The following is a 17109-nucleotide window of genomic DNA, read 5'->3' as shown; positions in this document are numbered from 1 at the left end:
GCAGGAGGGCCGGGGTTCAAGGCCCACCTCACCACTTACTAGTGACCATAGGCAGGTCACTTAATAATCTGTGGGCACCTCAGTTCCTCATTGGTAAGACGGGAAACATGAGGGTACCCGCTCAGTAGCTTGTTGTGAAGAGTCAATGGGTGAATATTTGTGAAGCGCTTAGAACAGAGCCTGGACCTAGGAAGCACTTACCCAAACGTTAGCTGTATCCCCAAAATATTAGGAAATCATGCAAACTGCATTTAAGTCTGCTTTATCTAGGTCAGAAATTGCTAGTGCTTAGAGGAGAATATCATTTCATTCCAAGTGGAGAAATACAACATGGTCATGTTGATGGGCTTATTCCAAAATGAGCCTTTCTTAATCAAACACTGCAGACCTAATCTGATGTAATTTGCTTTGTCCTGTGGTTTTTGGGTTTTTTTTTTTTCTGAATACATTCCTTATTTTATTTACAAAATGCAAATGAAGCAAAACCACTCAAGTCTTCAGCCAGTAAATCCTCATACATTCCTACCAGAAAAGACAAAAACATCCTTATAAATAATAGGAATCTTTGATTTTTTTTTTTTAAGTAACTCTCCTAAGTTTAGGAATTTGGGATTTTTTTTTTCCTTAAATCACAAATACTTGTGGCTCTTAACAAGGGTAAATATAACAGTTCTAATAACTACTTTAGATGAAAATTGTACTCATGCAGAAACAAGGAAAACAATCACATCCTTATGAGGGCACTCATGGCCTGCCTTCCCAGGAAATACATGGGCACATTTTGAGAAAAGAAATGAAACATTAGTGCCACTTTTACAATTAAGTTTTGATTCTAGGCGCTAATCAAGTAGAGGTATTTTCCTTATAGATCTTCAAAGTTACGATTTCTTTAGTAAAATCTGTCATCTCTATCTCCCCAAATTCCCCAGATTCACTCAATGTTTCTTTTTTTTTAATAGATTTATATACCATTCACCCATACAATTCATCCATTTAAGGTGTACAGTTCCGTATCTTTTAGTATATTCACAGAATTATACAATCATTGCCATAATCAGTCAAGGTTAGAATATTTTCATCCCCCCAAAAAGAAACTCCCACTCCACTTAGCTATAATCTCTCCCTAGGCAAATAATAATCTACTTTTTGTCTCTGTAGATTCACCTGTTCTTTACATTTCATGTAAATGGAATCATATAATACGTGTCATTCGTGGCTGGCCTCCTTCACTTAACCATAATATTGTCATGGCTCATCCTCAGCCCTTCCTTCCTTTTATTGCTGTGTTGTAGTCCCTTCTATGGTTATACACATTTTATTTATCCATTCATTAGTTGATGAACATCGGGGTTAGTCTGTTATGAATAATGCCGCTGTGAATATCTGTATGTAAGTTTTTGCATGGCTACATTTTCATTTCTCTTGGGTATCTAGCTAGGAGGGGAATTGCTGGGTTAGAAGATCACTGCATGTTTAACCTTTGGAGGAACTGCCAAACTTTTCCCAAGAGGGTTGCACCATTTTACATTCCCACCAATATGAGCGTTCCAGTTTCTGCACATCCTTGCCAATAGTTGTTCTGGCTGTGGCTTTTGGAGTCGAGCCATCCCTTGGGGTTATGAAGTGGTACCTTACTGGGTGTTTTATTTGCATTTCCCTGATGACGAAGCCTTTGAGTATCTCTTCAAGTGCTTATCAGCATCCCTCTTTTGGAAAAAGATCTATCTGACATCCTTTGCCTAATTTTTAAATGGATTGTCTTTTTATTATTGAGTTGTAGTAACTATATATTGTAGGCTCATATATTGTAGTTACAAGTCCCTTGTCAGACCACATAATTTGCAAAAACTATTCTGCCACTCTGTGGGTGGTCTTCTTACGGTCATGACCCTTCGAAACAAAAGGTTTTTTGTTTGGTGATGTCCAGTGTGTTTTGTCTTTCGCTGCTTGTGCTTTTGCTGTCACATATAAGACTACTGTTGGATTTTAAATTCAAGGTATTACAAGACCAAGTGGATGAACTCCAGTCTGAGCTGGAAGAATTTCGTACACAAGGCAAAGTGTTGAGACTTCCCTTGAAGAACTCACTGTCCGAAGAACTCGATGCTAATGGGGGTTGCATTGAGCCTGACCAGGGTAAGCCATTTGACATCATCTTTTCAGAGGCTGGGCTTCAGTTTTTGCTTTTAAGGCCATGTTTGAATGTAAAATTGCACAACTTTGGCAACCAACAAAAACAAAACAAAAAAACCTGGCAGTACTATTTTCTTGAGCTATTTCACTTGTGGTCTATTTTTTCATTTGTCTTTAAAGTCTTTATGAAAATATTTCTATCTGATTTTTATGGATATCAACAAAAGAATGGAAAAATCAAACCACAAGGATATTTGTTTTATTTTAAAAAACAAAACAAAAACAACTGACCACAGGTCTGAGAGTCTAAAGCCTTGGGAGCATTAGAATTCAGACACTGAGCTGTTGGGGAGTCCTCCCTTTCTTGAGTGCCTCACCAGTATGGTTATGGTTTTGGAGAATAGGCCAAGCGGAAACCAGAATTTGGTTTTCTTATGCTGGCTGTGCTAAATACCAGCATTGCCTCTGTAAAATAACAAATAAGTCAATGTTGGTTGACTGTGCCTATGAGGAGGATTTTGAGTGGTGAGGTGGAAAGGCAGAGTTAGCCCTGCTACATTCATTATTAGCTCTTTTCCTCCTTCCTGTGCTGAGTTTGCATTTCAGAAAGGGCTCATAATAAATTCTTCTGTTATAGTCTTCCCCACTGCTACAGAAGTACAGGTTCTTAGAAGGTTTGTTTATTCCTCTTCTTATCTATTCATTCTAGAATAAATAAGGGATTGGGGAGGGGACTGGGAGAGAGTGGAAGACCTTTCCTGTGGTTCTGAGTATGTGATCAGTAGCTTTACTGTAGTGTGAGGATGGAACCCAGCTGATCATATGATGTATCTCAGAAGCTTTCCTGGGACTTTCTTCATAGTGTTGGGGGTTCTCCTCATAGGCGTGTGAAGCTGTGCCATCTTAGGGAGGCTTACACCCCAAGTATCACTTCTCACATTGGGGCTATGCCACCTGAAAAGAAACAATATATGAAAAGAAACCCCAAGGCAAGACTGACAATCCCAGGTGCCAGACAGGCTCTTTCTCCTATCTGCCTGTGGGCCCCCACACGAAAAGCCTTTTTGAATCCCCTCCCTTCAGAGACTTCCACATAGTATTAGACATCATCATTTTGTTTGTGTACTGCCTCAGCCTCTAATTTTCACTTCACATTTCAGTGTTGTTCTCAGTCATCGTCATGGGCAGTTGTGGAAGTGAACCCATATGTATGAGTTGAGAATTTTTCTCCCAAACTGCCTATATCTAGGTTCCTAACTGGTGCCCTGTATTTATAAAATTTGAGCTGATAATTGAAAATGGGGTTCCACTTGCACCATAGGGAACCAATATTGTAATACTCGATCTTCTGTAACTGAGTGGTGGATTGGAGATCTTGACCCATGAAGGTAATGCCTCCAGGCGCCTTCTACCACATTGCCCCTCTGCTAGTTTGTTCCATAGTATTTGTTGGATGGGATAGAAGGTGGGTTGGTGTCACCGAATTACCTCACTCTGTGGCATTTTCATTTAGAAGGTCATCTTTAAACAACAATTTCCACCCCTACCTGCATACTTTTCAAAAAGATGGAATCTGTTAAGGTCTGGCACAGAGTCTATCCATGAAAGAATCTTACAGTACTGCCCATTCACCTTCATTTTTAATGCTTGAAAACAAGAAGCCTCTTGGGTTCTTATGGTATCCTAGTAGATCTCATTAGGGGTAATTTAGCCTAAAAATGATCCCTTAAGCTGGACGTCCCTTCCTCAGATGCCAGTTGTGTTACTGAAAGAACCTGCCACAGGGTCAACAGATCCCATGTGTTTTTAGGGCTCAGTTCTGAAGAATGCAATCCATTGAACATGAGCATCGAGGCGGAGCTGGTCATTGAACAGATGAAAGAACAACATCACAGGGACTTGTGTCACTTGAGACTGGAACTTGAAGATAAAGTAAGTCCTTCTTATCCTGTACATTTCTTTGAGCTCTGACAAGCGTTTGCATGAAGGATGTTCTTAATTCTTTTTACTCATAGAGCATCACTTTCTATACATTTCCTCATGCGTCTGGTAGCTCAGGATGGTTTCATAAGCAGAGCCTGAGGACTTTTCTTCCTAGGAGAGAGTTTCTCCAAAATGTATTATCTTCAGACCTAGCAAACATGGAACTTGAAGGCCAATACATTATTTCCAGCTGGTTCCAAAACATCTTAAAACCAAAAAAGCCCTTTGATATAGCTAGCATTAGGTACAAGTTCTGAATCTTGGCCTCCAAAACCCTCCACCATGTTGCTTCAACTTATATTTTTAGTCTTCTCTTTTACCTTCTTCTCTAGTCAAACCAGGAGTTCACTGTTCTCCATGAAACTGTCCTCTCTTGTTCATGCTATTACATGCTATGTTATTTTTTTCCTACTCTTAAGAGTCTCCTTACCCTTCAGAGTTTATATCAGATGTTACCTCTTGCATGAACCCATTCCCAAATACCCTTGACCAAATGTGATTTCTTTTCCGTCTTTGGATCTCCAGGTTACAATGTAGCTTTGTTTCCTAGACCTTTTATATTTTTCATTCTGCCTTGTGGTATGCTTGTTTGTACTTGTCAAAACCATGTCTAGGGTGGTTTCCCCTGGATGGCAGGACTATATCTTATCTCACTTTGGGTCCCCACAAGGCCCACCGAGTGCCTATGATCAGCGTTCAAGAAATGCTTGAATTTAATTATTTTAACACCCTACATTTACAGCTGGATGGGATGCCTGGGAAGACAGATGGTATCTATGGGAAAGTCTAGTCATTTTTTTAAGAGTTGTTCTGAAACTAATAAAATTTAGGGCACTTGGGTGGCTCAGTTGGTAGGACATCGGACTCTTGATTTCGGCTCAGGTCATGATCCCAGGGTCATAGGATGGAGCCCTGCATCAGACTCCCCACTCAGTCCAGAGTCCGCCTGAGATTCTCTCCCTCTGCTCCGCCCCCCCTTCCCCTGCTCATGTGCATGTGTGCAGGCTCTCTCTCAAATAAATAACATCTCAAATAAATAATAAAGATTCAATGAAGTTAAAAAGGAAAGCAAACCATGCCTGACTCAAATATATCTTATTTGATATGTTTTCAAATCATTAAAATGGGAAAACTGAAGAATGTCTCATAGGCAAAAAGTGGCCATGGCCCCTGTCACCTTTCCACAGCCTTGAGTTGAATAACACTGTGGTGGTTTCACTTTCTGACCTCAGGTGCAGCATTATGAAAAGCAGCTAGATGAAACCAAGGTCGCCTATGAACAGGAGCAAGAGAACATGAAGCAAAAGTATGAGAATGAAGTGCATGTGTTGGAAAAACAAATAAGTGACCTTAAAAGTGAACTAGCAGAACTTCAGGGTCAGGCGGTGGTGCTCAGGGAGGCACAGCATACAACTATCTGCAGACATGAGGACGAGAAAAAACAACTGCAAAGGAAATGGGAGGAGGAAAAGACTCACCTGCAGGAGAAGCTGAGGTTGGAACACGAATTGGAACTCAAGGCTCGCCTGGAGCAGGCAGAGGAAAGCTTTAACCGAGAGAGAGAAGGACTCATTCAAAATGGCGCCTGGACAGAAGAGAAGGTGAGAGGCTTGACTCAGGAACTAGAGCAGTTTCACCAGGAGCAGCTTAAAAGCCTGATGGAGAAGCACACTCTTGAGAAAGAGGAGTTGCGAAAAGAGCTCTTGGAGAAACACCAAAGGGAACTTCAAGAGGGAAGGTAAGAAAATAGGGGAAAATGGAGAAGCCTGGGGCACTGTCCCTTGGGGGCACCAGAAGTTCCAGTCACGTAGGGTGACTTTGACTAGGCTCTTTAGTTTCTCAGCCCATTTTGCCATTGTTTAGACATAAGCCTATCCTGGAATTATTGGAACTGTTGTGTTTTTTTTCAAAGACCGTATTTCTTATATCAACAAGTATCCTTTCAGGTTCCAGATGAGAATAATTGTTGTGTTTGAGAAACGCTATTTGTGAGCTAAATTCTGGGTAAAGTTCTGTTGCTGCCAAAAGTATGAAATGCTGCTTTGTGCTTCCCTTCCTCATGTGAAATCTCAAGCACATGTGAAGAATTTGATGCTTCATACTCTGATTCACTGGGTGCTGCTTTATTAAACAAGAAGGAAAAACAATGATTATGTTAATAGGTATGGTTTACAGGACTACTGTCCTCCAGTGTGTACTTAATTAAAATGAAGGAATTTTATATATTTCCCAAGTTACAGATTAGGTTAATATGCATTTGATCATTGACGTGAAATATCAGTTTACGTTTCCCACACACAAATATACCCAGGAGTATGTCAAGGAAGTCCGTGTCTCAATTTTCCCTCTAAATGCAGACAGAGAGGTAGGTCTTATAAATTGATTATGGTTGCCCGTCATAGCCCTCAGAAATGAGATCCTGTCTCTGTAGAAATCAGTTACGTAGGAATAAGTGAAGACCGTTTTTAGAAAGCGTTTAAATTTATTTGCCTGGCAGCTTCCTCTGTGCATGGGAAAATATGTTTTGTTTGCTTCTGGAGTTGGTGGCAGTTTCAGTAATGCTGTATGTTGACTACATTTAGGGAAAAAATGGAGACTGAGTGTAATAGAAGAACCTGTCAGATAGAAGCCCAGTTTCAGGCTGATTGTCAGAAAGTCACTGAGAGATGTGAGAACGCTCTGCGGAGCCTGGAGGGGCGCTACCGCCAACAGCTGAAGGAGCTCCTAGAGCAGCAGCGTGAGGAGAGATCCCAGTGGGAGTTCGAGAAGGACGAGCTCACCCAGGAGTGCGCAGAAGCCCAGGAGCAGCTGAAGGAGACTCTCCAAAGAGAGAAAGCAACCTCTCTGGTCCTCACGCAGGAGAGAGAGATGCTGGAGAAAACCTACAAAGAACATTTGAATAGTATGGTTGTTGAGAGGGAGCAGCTTCTCAAAGACCTGGAAGATCTAAGAAACGTGTCAGCGAGTCAGCAGAGCCTCCTGTCCGACCAGATCCTCGAGCTGAAGAGCAGTCGGGAAAGGGAGCTGAGGGACAGCGAGCCGGTCCCGGGCCGGGCGGGGACCTCAGAGCCGCTGGCCAGCCAGCAGCTGGAGAAGCTCGCCACAGAACGGGACCGGGAGCGGCAGGAGATGGTGTCCAAGCTTCAGGCCATGGAGAGTGTCCACAGAGTGACCTGTGAGAAAGCAGACCGAGAGAGGGCGGAGATGAGCACCGAAATCTCCAGGCTTCAGAACAAAATTAAGGAAATGCAGCAGGTGGCTTGTCCTTTGTCCAGGAGAGAGACTGGCTGCCAGGCAGCAGGAGGGGAGGAGGCGGACGGAAGTGGAGCCATGTCCCTGCTCCAGCAAGGAAAGCAGCTGTTGGAAGAAAATGGAGATGTCCTCTTAAGCCTGCAGAGAGCTCACGAGCGAGCGGTGAAGGAAAATGTGAAAATGGCCACGGAAATTTCGAGGTTGCGACAGAAGCTGCAAACATTAGAGCCGGGGTCGGTAACGTCCTCTTGTTCAGAGGAGCCAGCGACTGGCCTATTTGGAAACTCTGTGGAACAAACAGAGCCCTTCTTGCTGCAAAACCAGATGAAACAGGTGGAAGGTGTGAGCCCACGGTGCGTCCTCAGTGACCTCCCGGACGATGAGGCCCAGGATCTGGGCAGTCCAGGGACGAGCTCTGCTCAGAGACAGGAGGTCAAGATGCAGGAGTCTGAAGCATCGATGGAGAGCTTTTCCGAGCTGGAAAATAGCGAAGGGACCAGGACTGAGACGTGGGACCTGCAGAATCAGATTTGTCAGCTTAAGGAACAACTGACAATCCTACGTGCAGACTGCAGTCGAGCCTCCGAAAAGAAACAGGACCTGCTCTTTGATGTTTGCGTGCTGAAGAAGAAACTGAAGATGCTTGAGCGAATCCCCGAGGCTTCCCCCAAGTATAAACTGTTGTATGAAGACGCCAGCAGGGAAAATGACTGCCTCCAAGAGGAGCTGCGAGTGACCGAGCTGCGCTACGATGAAGCCCTAGAGAGCAACAAAGAACTCGCTTCGGAAGTGTTCAAACTGCAGGACGAGCTCCAGAAGGCGGCTGAGGTGACGGACGCGTTCCTTAGCCTGGAGAAGAGCTACGAGGAGGTCAAAAGAGAAAACGAGGAGCTGCATGTTCTGGTGTTGAGACTTCAGGGCAAGCTAGAGAAGCTGCAGGCTGGCGCCGGGCTGCGGCGGGACTGCTTCTCCTCCCGGGAGGCCCCCTTTGCTGCCCTTGGAGCCCCGCCCGACGGGAAGGTACTCGAACTCCGTCAGACCCCGGAAGAGCGTGCAGCGAAGATGATGGACGTGCACCATGTTATAGAGGAACATTATCAAGAAAACCAGTACCTCGAGCAGGAGAACACACAGCTCCTGGAAAGAGTACAGGCCCGTGAGATCTCCTGGCTGCGTAGAACGATCCGGACACGTCGAGAAAGGCCCCGTGTCCAGAGCCCGGTTATACCAGAGGAGGAAGACGCCGCTCTCCCAGGCCTTCAAGACAGACACCTGCAGCGTCAGGCCACGCTAGCAGAGTTAGAACTGGAGAAGGAAAAGCTGCAGGAGCTGACCAGGAAGTTGAGGGAGCGAGTCACTGCTGTAGTTAGGCAGAAGGATGCACCTTGTCAAGGAGAAAACGAGGAAGAGCTGAAGGCCATGATGCACGACTTGCAAAGCACGTGCAGTGAGATGCAACAGAAAGTTGAACTTCTGAGGTAACGTATGTACCTTCTAAGCTCCCTGGACTCCCGAGAGCAACTCACCACATCTAACTCCCACTGCTTGCTCTGCCTAGAGAAACTAACCTGCTAGTCTTCAAGGAGAGAGCACTACTGTAGACTTCCTTCTGCTTCTGTGTCGTATTAACAAGTAGAATAACCCGGCCTAGGAGGCGCTCCCGTCCCCCGTAGGAGATGCGTGTCGTTCGTTTGCCGTGTCGGAGTGGAGAGTGTTTGCCATTTAACCATGTGCCTCATCAGTGTACGTCAAGTCTTTAACTCCTCTCTAGTGTCTCATTTGGATTGATAGTGGTTCGGTTTGGTTTTTGGCTCAGTGTTATTTTGTCATGTGGCGGAACATGTTCTAGGAGAATGCCTTTTGTGTATTGTTAACTCACTTGACAAGGTCAGAACTCTGATCCTGTACTCATAGAAGGAAAAGGTCATGCCTTGTGGCGTATAGTTTTTCACTGATAGCAGTTGAAGTACATGCTGGTATTCTGTAAACAATGGAAATTTATCGTAGAATGTAGAATTTTACTGAAGAGCTATCAGATTCTAATAAATGTGCTCAAAATAAAGACAGAAATAAGACTAATTTGAACCATTGCTCTCTTGACTTTATATACTATAAATTTGTCTTCTAACAAATTTGGTTTTTAAAAACCTTGTAAAATATTACATGTTTCTGAAATATCTTGATATGAAACAAAGTAATTCTGGATGTAGTTTTTCCTCTTCAGACCATTTTGAAGTTCTAAAAATCAGAATATAATGAGCTGAAAAGAAATTACAAAGTAAACATGAGTGTACATATTTCAGTGTGGTCTTTTGATTTATGTAGTGAATTTTCTTTCTCTAGGAAACCTGAGGCCTGTAACTAAAGCTAATAAGCTTAAGTAATAGGCTTATTCCCATCCGGAGCAAGTAGGACTTGAGACTGAGATAAATGAAGTTATCTGCTCAAAGCAGTATGCTTGCCACTGAGAAAATTAGCAACTTTGGTGGGCAGAGTCTCAATTCCTATCTCTATGCTCAAGTGTTTTAGAGACACTTCCCTAACGTCTTTTCGTGAAATTCTTAACTTCCCAAAAGAAATGAGTCAATATGTCATAGCTTGACTTCCATTACTAAGAGTCTACTAATTTAGACTTCTCTTTCTAACTGGCATGGAAAACTTGTTTTATTGGAAGTTACTAGAAAGCATTTTCCAAAGATGCCAGATGACTGCCTTGTTACAACTGTTTTGTTGTTTTTTTTTAATCTCTGTAATTCAGATATGAATCTGAAAAGCTTCAAGAAGAAAATTCTATTTTGAGAAATGAAATTACTACTTTGAATGAAGAAGATAGCAATTCTAACCTGAAATTAGGGAAATTAAATGGATCTCAGGAAGAAATGTGGTAAGACATATACTTAAATTTTCTTAAGGCATTTTTGCAAGGACTAAAACTGTTTTGCTTCCTTCAACTTTTAAAGGCTAACTCTTAGGTTATATTTTCACTGTCCCTTTAGGCAAAAAATAGAAACTGTAAAACAGGAAAAAGCTGCAGTTCAGAAGATGGTCGAAAGTTTAAAGAAACAGGTAAGGAGATACTTAGTATTTCCCAGTGTTTCTTGATTCTCTGAAATTTTCCTTATTTGTAATTTATAAACTTATAGGATATGCTACTGGAAGAGCATGTACCTAATGATAGTAAAGTTGTAAATCCAGAGTTCCAGAATGGAAACTCACGCCATGCTGACTCTAAACTAGGTTTCTATTTTTTGGTGAATATCATAATATATATACTACTTCTAGATTCTGAGTGCTTAATATAAGCTTTATAACCAGTGGGAATGGGGAGATGATACCTCTAATACCATTTCTATGAAATACTAGCTCTATCCCTCACATTCTTTCATGTAATGTTAACTCCTTCCTCTTTCATCACCATGATTGAAACCAGAAAGTTAAGGACACAATTTTCACAGATACAGAGTAATGGTTCATCAGTATGTCTTTGCATAGAATTACAGTATATTCTGATAGCTTGTGCCATTTGGCACCCGATTTGTATAACAACAGGCAATTGTGCAGGGAAAGGGCATTTAAGGGTGTGTATGAAACAGCCAAAAGACAAGGACATCCTAAGAAAAGAGCATTTTCAGGACTTGAAACAGACAGGGTCTTAACATCCAAAATATATTCTGTACTCTTACAAATAAATGGCAAAATCCAGTTGAAAGACGGATAATTGGGTGTGAAGAACTCAGTGTACTCATACATTTTGGGGAGAAGTATAAGTTGGTAGCACTGTGAGGAAGACACTTTGGGGATCTCTCTCCAAACAGCGACGTGTATGCAGACCTTCTAACCCAGCGGCCCCACTTCTAAGGAAATGATCCTAAATACAAAATGGTATCATTTTTCAAAAGATTATTCTGTTTCTTCACAATTAAAAGAACAATAACAGTCCTATATGTCTGTCAATGTGGAAATGATAAATACGTTATGGAATGTCTTGACACATAGAATATGCTGTTGCCACTAAAAAACAGAGCATGTGGTGGTTTCTAAATGCACTGACTTAGGAAGATAAAAGTCTGCAAGAGACTAAGTGGAAAAAAGCAGGTTGTCCAAACATCTGAAATGATTCCTATTTTTGTTTTAAAGAGGAGAAAAACCTCTATGTGCATTTGAGTTTTGTATATACACAGAAAGCAATCTGGAAGGAGACAGACCCAGCTGTGAACAGTGCTATCCCCCTGCAGTTAGACTGAACCGAGGGTCTCTCACTTCCTCATCCACTTCCCAACTGATGGAATTTGTAATAACGAGTACTGTATTCGTTCTGTTAGTACCGGGGTGGGGGGTGGAGTGTGTGCGTGTGTACGTATCTATGTAGAAAACCTTATCTACAGAGGAGGAAGAACCAGTTAGTCTCTATATCTGTTTTTTAGTAGACGTGGGGTAACTCATTTTTAAAACTTATCTCAATTTTAATTAGATTTCAGAATTAAAAACCAAAAACCAAGAGTTGGATTTGGAAAATTCTGAACTTAGCCAAAAGAACTCTCAGAATGAGAAAGAACTGAAGGAACTTCATGAGCGTCTGGCGGAAATGCTGTGCCAGGAGGAGGAAGAGCCGGGACCCAGTGCATTTGAGGAGTGGAAACAACGAGAGTCTCACCTGAAAGAAGAACTGGAACAATGTAGAGCCCAGGTATGGAGGAGAGCCGCCCTGCAGCCCGAGGGGGAGGAAATCCCAAGAAATAAAGCAATGCTGGTATTAAATTTCTTACATATACAGTCTTAATAATTACAACAGTGTGGTACTGGCAAATGAATGGGCAAATAGATACATGGACTAGAAAGTCTAGAATTAGACCCCAGCACAGATGGAAACTTAGTATATAACAAAGGTACCTTCTCCAATCACTGGGGTAAAGATGGAGTTTTCTTTTTTTTTTTTTAATGAGCGGTTCCTGGAACACTCAGTAGACATTTGGGAAGAGATAAAATGAGATGCATATCTTGTACAGTACGTAAGGACCAACTCTAATTGGGTAAGGAGTCTAAATATCAGAAACAAAACTGCATAAGTCCTAGAAGAAAACATGAATGAATTTGTCTTTAAGCATAGTATAGAAAAAAGCTGTCCAACTATGACTCATAAACCAGAGGCCAAAAAAAAAAAAAAAAATCAAAATTTTTGTTCATGGTAAAAAAAAAATACCATAAAGTCAAAAGATAATTCACAAACTGGGAGAAAAATGTTTACATCACATACTGCAGAGAGTAGGGCTAATATCCCTACTGTGTAAAGAACTTTTAAAAATCCATGGATTTGGGGCACCTGGGTGGCTCAGTCAGTTCAGTGTCTCCCCTCAACTCAGGTTATGATCCCAGGGTCCTGGGATCAAGCCCCATGTGGGGCTCTCCCTCTGTCCACCCCATGGTCATATGCACACACTCTCTCTCTCAAATAAATTTAAAAAAAAATCTTTAAGAAAAAATGCCCCAAATCACTCATCATTAGAAAACTGCAAATAAAAACAACACTGATACATCTTTTCTCACCTATGAGATTGGAAACAATTTAAAAATAGGACTTTCTGTTGGCAAGGCTTTGGGGAAGCAGGCACTTTTATACATTGCTGGTGGGGCTGTAAACTGAGGTTATCCTTCTGGAGGGAGATTTGCTAATTCTTATCAAAATTACATATGGCTTACCATTTGTCCCGGCAATACTATTTCTAGGGATTTACCCTAAAAGTATACCTCCAACAGTGTGAATATTCATATGCACAGAGCTTGGAAACAACCTAAATGTTCATATATAGGAGAATGGTTGAATAAATGTGGATGCAGTCACAGCGCAAAGTAGTATTTAGCTATAAAAGGAAGGAAGGAAGGGAGAGAAGGAAAGAGAGACTTCTACTTGATATGAAATTATTTCCAGGACATACTGTTAAGTGAAAAAGAAAAGCACAAGAGTATAGGATGCCTCTTTCATGTAAGAGAGAAGGGGACGTGAAAAAATACACATATACTTGCTCATTTGTGTGAAAGAAACCCAAGAATGATAAACCAGAAACTAAAGATAAGGTTACCTATAGTGGGTAGATGGGAAAGGGACGGAAGAGAGGAATGGGAATGGTGTCAAAGGGAGGAAGGAAGGGAGTATATCTTTTCGCATAGCTCTGACTCAAGGAATCATAGCAGTGTTTTCCAAACTCTTCACATACCCCAAAAGAAACACAATTAGAATCAATCAAGATGGCAGGGGATACCAACATGGAATGCAAACACTTAAGAAATGAACCTAACCGTATTATAAATGGATAATGTAATTACGATAGGGAAGAAAAGAATTCAGTCATTTGGAAATTATTATCTGACTCCATACTGTAGGGCTAAAGATAGAAGTGTACACAAATGCTATAATAATGTAGTCCATAAATGTGTTTCTCATGGGGGATAAGTTAGTAATTCTGAAACTGTATATATTAGAAGTGAGTAAATAAGTAAATAGATTATAGGCAACAGAACTGAGTCTCTCACTTTTGGAGAAGGAAGCTTCAAGTAGGAAAGTGGGGAAACTATCTTCTGGTGTTGGACTGGAATTTAAGGCATTAGTATAAACTCATGTTTCTTAGTATATATACAGATTGACACAGAGATAGAGATGTGTGTGTATGGATGGAGTGTCCAAATCTTGGTTTCTAAACACCATTCTTCTATAGAAGAAACCAGAGCTCCTTGGAAAAATGATTTATTCCAGGGCCGGAGCAGGGAAGATTCAAGATGAGCCCAAATACCTCGTGGTGCCAAAAAGAAAAAAGTGTTTAAAAAAAAAAAAAAAGAAGGGCACATTAAAAGGACACAAATCCCCACCTGAAGGAGCTCTTACTGGCCAAAGCTAGAATGGTTTGATCAACAAAATAAATAATTCTAGTATAGCATAAGATAAATATAAAATGAAATATGTATGGGCACATCCTGATATTAAAAATTGATTAAATAAATGGGGGAGAAATAACAGCTCTTCTTCACAGTAGAATTCCAATTAATGAATGTAGAAAGAAAGAAGGAAAAAGAAGGTCATCAGGCCAACACGAGGGTAATAAGTGTTGTAGACAAAATCCACTGAGAGAAACTAAAACAAACAGAAGTTTCAGGAGAAACATGATTTTTGTAGTCTCAAACTATGTTCCCCCAGGAGAAAGTAACTTTGCAGTAGAGAAACCCGCAACACCCATCTCAGAAATCAAGTTCCTACCGTTCAGGTACCCAGCCCTTCAGAGGATAGCTTTGGTTCAGAGCTTGTTACTGAACTGGGGCTTGGGTTCCCTGACTTCTGCCTTTTGTGAGCCTCGTACGTGTCCCCAGGCTACGTGAAGATGCCTTTGTCTTGACTTCCTAATTTTTCGTCTTAGTCCTCTACTTTAGTGTCTTCTCTGGAGGCAGAACTTTCTGAAGTTAAAATCCAGACTCATATCGTGGAACAGGAAAACCTCCTTCTCAAAGATGAACTGGAGCAAATGAAACAAGTAAGACTGTTTGCTGCTTGGAGTGGGCGTCGGGGAGGCTCATAGAACAATATGGTACCTGAAGGTCTGGCTTTCCAGCCACCGGATGTCCTTTCTACGGAGTCCTGAGGGTTTGCAGGACAAGTCCACTTCCAGGGCTCCAATTGCCAATTCTCTAAATGCTGTTCTAGTGTGTAACTTACATATGTGGCAGACTGAAGTTCTATTACTACAAATCAGTCACAACCACTTCAGTTTAAGAAGTTTGTTCTGCTTTCTTCCAGCCAGGTGATAAAGTAATAGAAGTGTGTCTAAAAAGAAAGCGACTTTCTTGCTCTTAACTTTAATAACTATGCATCTAGATTTGTAAGACACACGTGGAGCTCGTCCCTCTTTCCCTTTATTCTTACACTAAGTTTGAGGCTTCAATCTTGGACTAAAGAGTAGATTCTAGAACATTATCAGGGATGCAGTCTCACTTGTGAACTTGGCTTTAAGAAGCCTATTTCAAAGTTCCAAACAGACTTAATTTTAAACATAAAAGAGGGCTCACCTTAAAGTTACATCCTGAATGTTGCCCTATTTTATTCTTTATTCTGAACTTTTCAGTGGGTATAGGATTTGAGCAATCCCGATTTATGAATAGGAGAATTTGGTTCTGTTTTTTTTTTAAATTTGCTTCACTAAAGGTTTATTTTGATATTATGACATCCTTAGATTATAAAATTTTCTCACTTGTGTCTGTTCAGCTTATGAGAATAAAGGTGTCCTCTGCATGCTGAAATACTGGGTCTCCACCGCTGAGTTTTCTGTTTGTGTTGATCTGTAGTTGACTGATTTCCTAATAGGATTGTAAGACTTCCAGGGAATTTGTGTCCCCCGTACATGATTGATACCTGATAGGAGCTTTATAAGAACTTTTCGACTCAGATGCTGCTATGCAAAGTATAAGCCTTCTGCCATAACAGAAGCTGTCTGCCATTATAAACATTCCAGAAGTTAAAATTCATGAGGCCTTTCTGTTGATGCATAAGTATTCCAAAGCTGTTACTACCAAGTTCATCCTAATTACTGTGGGCATACTATTCTCCTTTACCTCTTGAAAATCTGTTGTGCAGCCTTTAAGATGGTTAGTGGTGGACTCCAGATCCATAGCAAGAGAAGTACGTGTTTTGTGATTTCACTAAGCTAGAGATCAGAAGAAGAGGAGTGGATGGGGGGAGTAAAGCAGCATGGGGAGGACATTATATGGCACATTTTTATTGTCTATTTTTTACATTGGTAAAAATAGTGAAGTGGAAAAATGGTGAGCCCTGTCTGCCTCTGGTAGAAGGTGTTTCACGGCCCCTGGGCTCTTTTGGATCCCAACAGTGGGATAGTATCCGCCCATTGTTGATGACATACAGTTTGGACATAGGAAGTATGTGCGGCTCTGTAGGACCTAATACAAGTAAAATACTTCGTGAGTGAGAAATTCTCTGTTGCGCAGAAAAGAAACAAGAGTAGCATCAGCAGAAGTCTTATACCAGTCTCTACACCCAAAATGGCACCAGACTTTGTGAGGGTCTGGGGAGGCGGAAGCAAGGTAGTGAGCAAAGGAGACAGGTCCTCTAGTCAACCAAAGTCCAGGTACTCTAAAATACATTTTACTATGTCCTTCTAACTTTAGATATGTAAGGGATGCTGGATTTGTTGTCAGCTGAAGATGAGATTCAACCCTCAGAGTCGGTTTGTCATATTATTCCTAAAGTGAATGTAAAGGAACGTAAGGTAGGAAGTAGAAGGATGACCATAAAATCATAACGAATAATAAAGAATTGAAGATGGGAAAGCCAAGTGAAACAGAGGGAAATTAAAAATGTAGGAACTATGGGAAAGGGTAAAGTATAAGAAACAGTCATTCTCTTTAGAGCAGTTGTTATTGGAGGTGGGAATTACTCCCCCACCCTGGGACATCTAGCAATGTCTAGGTCCATTTTTGGCTTTCACAACTGGTATGTGGGGAAGGGAGTGCAACGGGCATCTACTAGGTAAAGCCAAAGATGTTTCTGACCATCCGCCAGTGCACAGGACACTCTCCCCAACAAAGAATTATCTGGCCCAGAATGTCAATGCTTGTAAGTTAGGTGCTGAAATGGAACAGAAACTTGGTTTGACTTGTTTTCAGTAGAGAGGAGAAAGCCAGTTTGTCCACACTGGACATTTTCTGAAGCAAGTCAGTTTTGGCTTCTTCCAAAGGGAAGGG

At 41.4% G+C, this 17109-nt stretch overlaps 1 protein-coding gene across 1 annotated transcript in view; it reads left to right on the top strand.

Annotated features, from left to right (window-relative positions):
* Window positions 1-17109, top strand: part of NIN (ninein) — a 94687-nt gene that overhangs the window by 56933 nt on the left and 20645 nt on the right. The window contains exons 15-22 of the mRNA XM_080807323.1: window positions 1998-2136; window positions 3944-4065; window positions 5349-5854; window positions 6699-8846; window positions 10127-10252; window positions 10365-10434; window positions 11840-12055; window positions 14772-14885. Of these exons, the coding sequence (XP_080663449.1) occupies window positions 1998-2136; window positions 3944-4065; window positions 5349-5854; window positions 6699-8846; window positions 10127-10252; window positions 10365-10434; window positions 11840-12055; window positions 14772-14885 (3441 nt within the window). The remainder of the gene's footprint in view (window positions 1-1997; window positions 2137-3943; window positions 4066-5348; window positions 5855-6698; window positions 8847-10126; window positions 10253-10364; window positions 10435-11839; window positions 12056-14771; window positions 14886-17109) is intronic.

The sequence above is a fragment of the Martes martes genome, assembly GCF_963455335.1.
Source record: "Martes martes genome assembly, chromosome: 7".
NCBI classification, from domain to species: Eukaryota; Metazoa; Chordata; class Mammalia; order Carnivora; family Mustelidae; genus Martes; species Martes martes.
Note: the sequence above shows the minus strand (reverse complement) of the source record. Positions and strands in the feature narration are given on the sequence as shown.